Source organism: Austrofundulus limnaeus, unplaced genomic scaffold, assembly GCF_001266775.1.
Source record: "Austrofundulus limnaeus strain Quisiro unplaced genomic scaffold, Austrofundulus_limnaeus-1.0 Scaffold496, whole genome shotgun sequence".
Taxonomy (NCBI): domain Eukaryota; kingdom Metazoa; phylum Chordata; class Actinopteri; order Cyprinodontiformes; family Rivulidae; genus Austrofundulus; species Austrofundulus limnaeus.
The window spans coordinates 340903-342858 of NW_013952898.1; the positions used below are offsets into that span (position 1 = coordinate 340903).

Below are 1956 nucleotides of genomic sequence, written 5' to 3' on the forward strand. Positions count from 1 at the left end.
TATGTAACCAAGCGTTTTAATGATTTGGCCAATTAATCGATTAATCGAAAAAATAATCAACAGATTAATTGATTATTAAAATAATCATTAGTTGCAGCTCTAGAGGGAGGAGAGGTTTCACTCAGGACTGACTGCTCACCTGCTGCTTTACTGACCTGCCCTGCTCTGCTCTGATTGGATAAAAGTGCTCTGGGGTTTGTTTCACTTAGTAGTGGCGCTTTTAGGGGTAGACTGGGCGGCTTTAACAAGACCACAACATAAAAAAAAACAGATTTTTTTCCCTCCCTTACAGATGACAGAAAACCGTCCTGGCCACGTTCAAAGTGAAGGTGAAGGAGAAATTTAAGCTCTGTATATTTTACTGATTTTTTTATCCAAACAATCAATGATTTGTACAAGTAAATGAGGAAAATCAACAAGCCTGCCCAAACTTTCGCACCCCACTGTATGTTCTGTTTTTTAACACATCTACATGTAAATAACAGGAAATAAAGCTGACATTCTGAACTCTTGTTTCATGCTCATGATTTGACCTTAAACCTAAATGTCTTCAGTGTACAACAAAAACAAGGTCATTTGATTTATGTTCCAAAACCTTTGGAGGGTACTACATAAAAATTTAATGAGGTCATTTGTGTCATGTAGCACATACAGTACAGTCATGGGCTCAAGAGTCAAAAGAAAAGAAAATGACCATGTGATCTTCACACATATGCTACAGTGACATCACATTTGACGACCTACTGTATAGAGCAGCTGCACAGGCGTAACTGGACTGATGAAGACAGTTCTGAGGCATCGAAGACAGGCTTCAATGAAGATCAGGTCTGTGCACAGAAGACCTGTAAAAGACAGACATTTTAAAGTCTGGTTCTTTGCCCTGTTTGCATGCATAAAAATGTGTGTGCATGGTCTAACCTTGAAGAAGTATGGGGATAATGTGACAGTCCACCAGGGACTTGATGTTGTTCTCTGTGCCCATGGCAAGGCTGCCCAGCACCACAGCACACTCTGTCCTCAGCTGCAGGCTGGAGGAGCTTTGCTGGAGCAGGTATAGTAACCTGGATGCAACGAGAACAAAAGAAAAGCTAAAAAATCTAAGGAAGCTGGTCATCTACACTGACCTGAAGCAATGCCTTATAATTAATAAGTTACACTATAACTTTAACAGTTTCACATTTTTATTTTGTCACAGGATTAAGTAATATACGATACATACATCCAGACAACTTGTTATCGAAAGCTATGTTATGTTAGCTATGTTAGCACTGAACGTCAACTGGATGTAAATATACGGCAAGCCAGGAGTGACAAAATATAGAAACACATCTCAGACGTGCGTACAAGACGGCATGGAGAAGAATTGATCTCATGTCCTGTGAATCGATTTTCCCAAATTTAAATGAAATCGATCCAAGATCGATTAAATCGATTTTTTTACCCAGCCCTAGTTATTAAAGCTTTGCTCTGCGCGACGTGGAGGGAGGAAGGAAATGATCCCGACGTAACTTTTCTACAGTGTATTGGGCTGTGTATTGGGAAGAATTTGGCGATACGATACATATCATGACAGAGGGGTCACGATACGATATATCCCGATATATTGCAATACTGTAAGCAAGGCGATATATTGTGATGTATTGCGATTTTTTTTGGTCCAAAAATTCTGCTAAATAAAAACCTCTTACTGGAAAAAAAAAAAAAAGAAAAACCAAAATTCATTGTCTCATAAAATTCTATTACATAGACATGCGCTAGCTTTCTGTAACGTGAAAGCTGACTACAGTTGGAAAAAAGAGCGCACGAGACACTTAATTTGGTTTAAAATACAGACATTCTGACAAATAAGTAACTGTTTGTAACCTTACCTCAGCTTAAGGGCTCGACACACGGGAGGCGACGTCACTCGCTCCCCGTTCATTTCCTATGGAGCCTGTGCGGTGAGGCGACAATCGC

General features: G+C 39.7%; 1 protein-coding gene across 2 annotated transcripts in view; it reads right to left on the bottom strand.

Annotated features, from left to right (window-relative positions):
* armc8 (armadillo repeat containing 8) overlaps positions 1-1956 on the bottom strand; it is a 46964-nt gene that overhangs the window by 29881 nt on the left and 15127 nt on the right. For both annotated transcript variants that reach the window (XM_014025741.1, XM_014025742.1), the window contains exons 4-5: positions 919-1061; positions 745-842 (exon numbers count right to left, since the gene is read on the bottom strand). In XM_014025741.1, coding sequence (XP_013881195.1) covers positions 745-842; positions 919-1061 — 241 coding nt within the window. The remainder of the gene's footprint in view (positions 1-744; positions 843-918; positions 1062-1956) is intronic.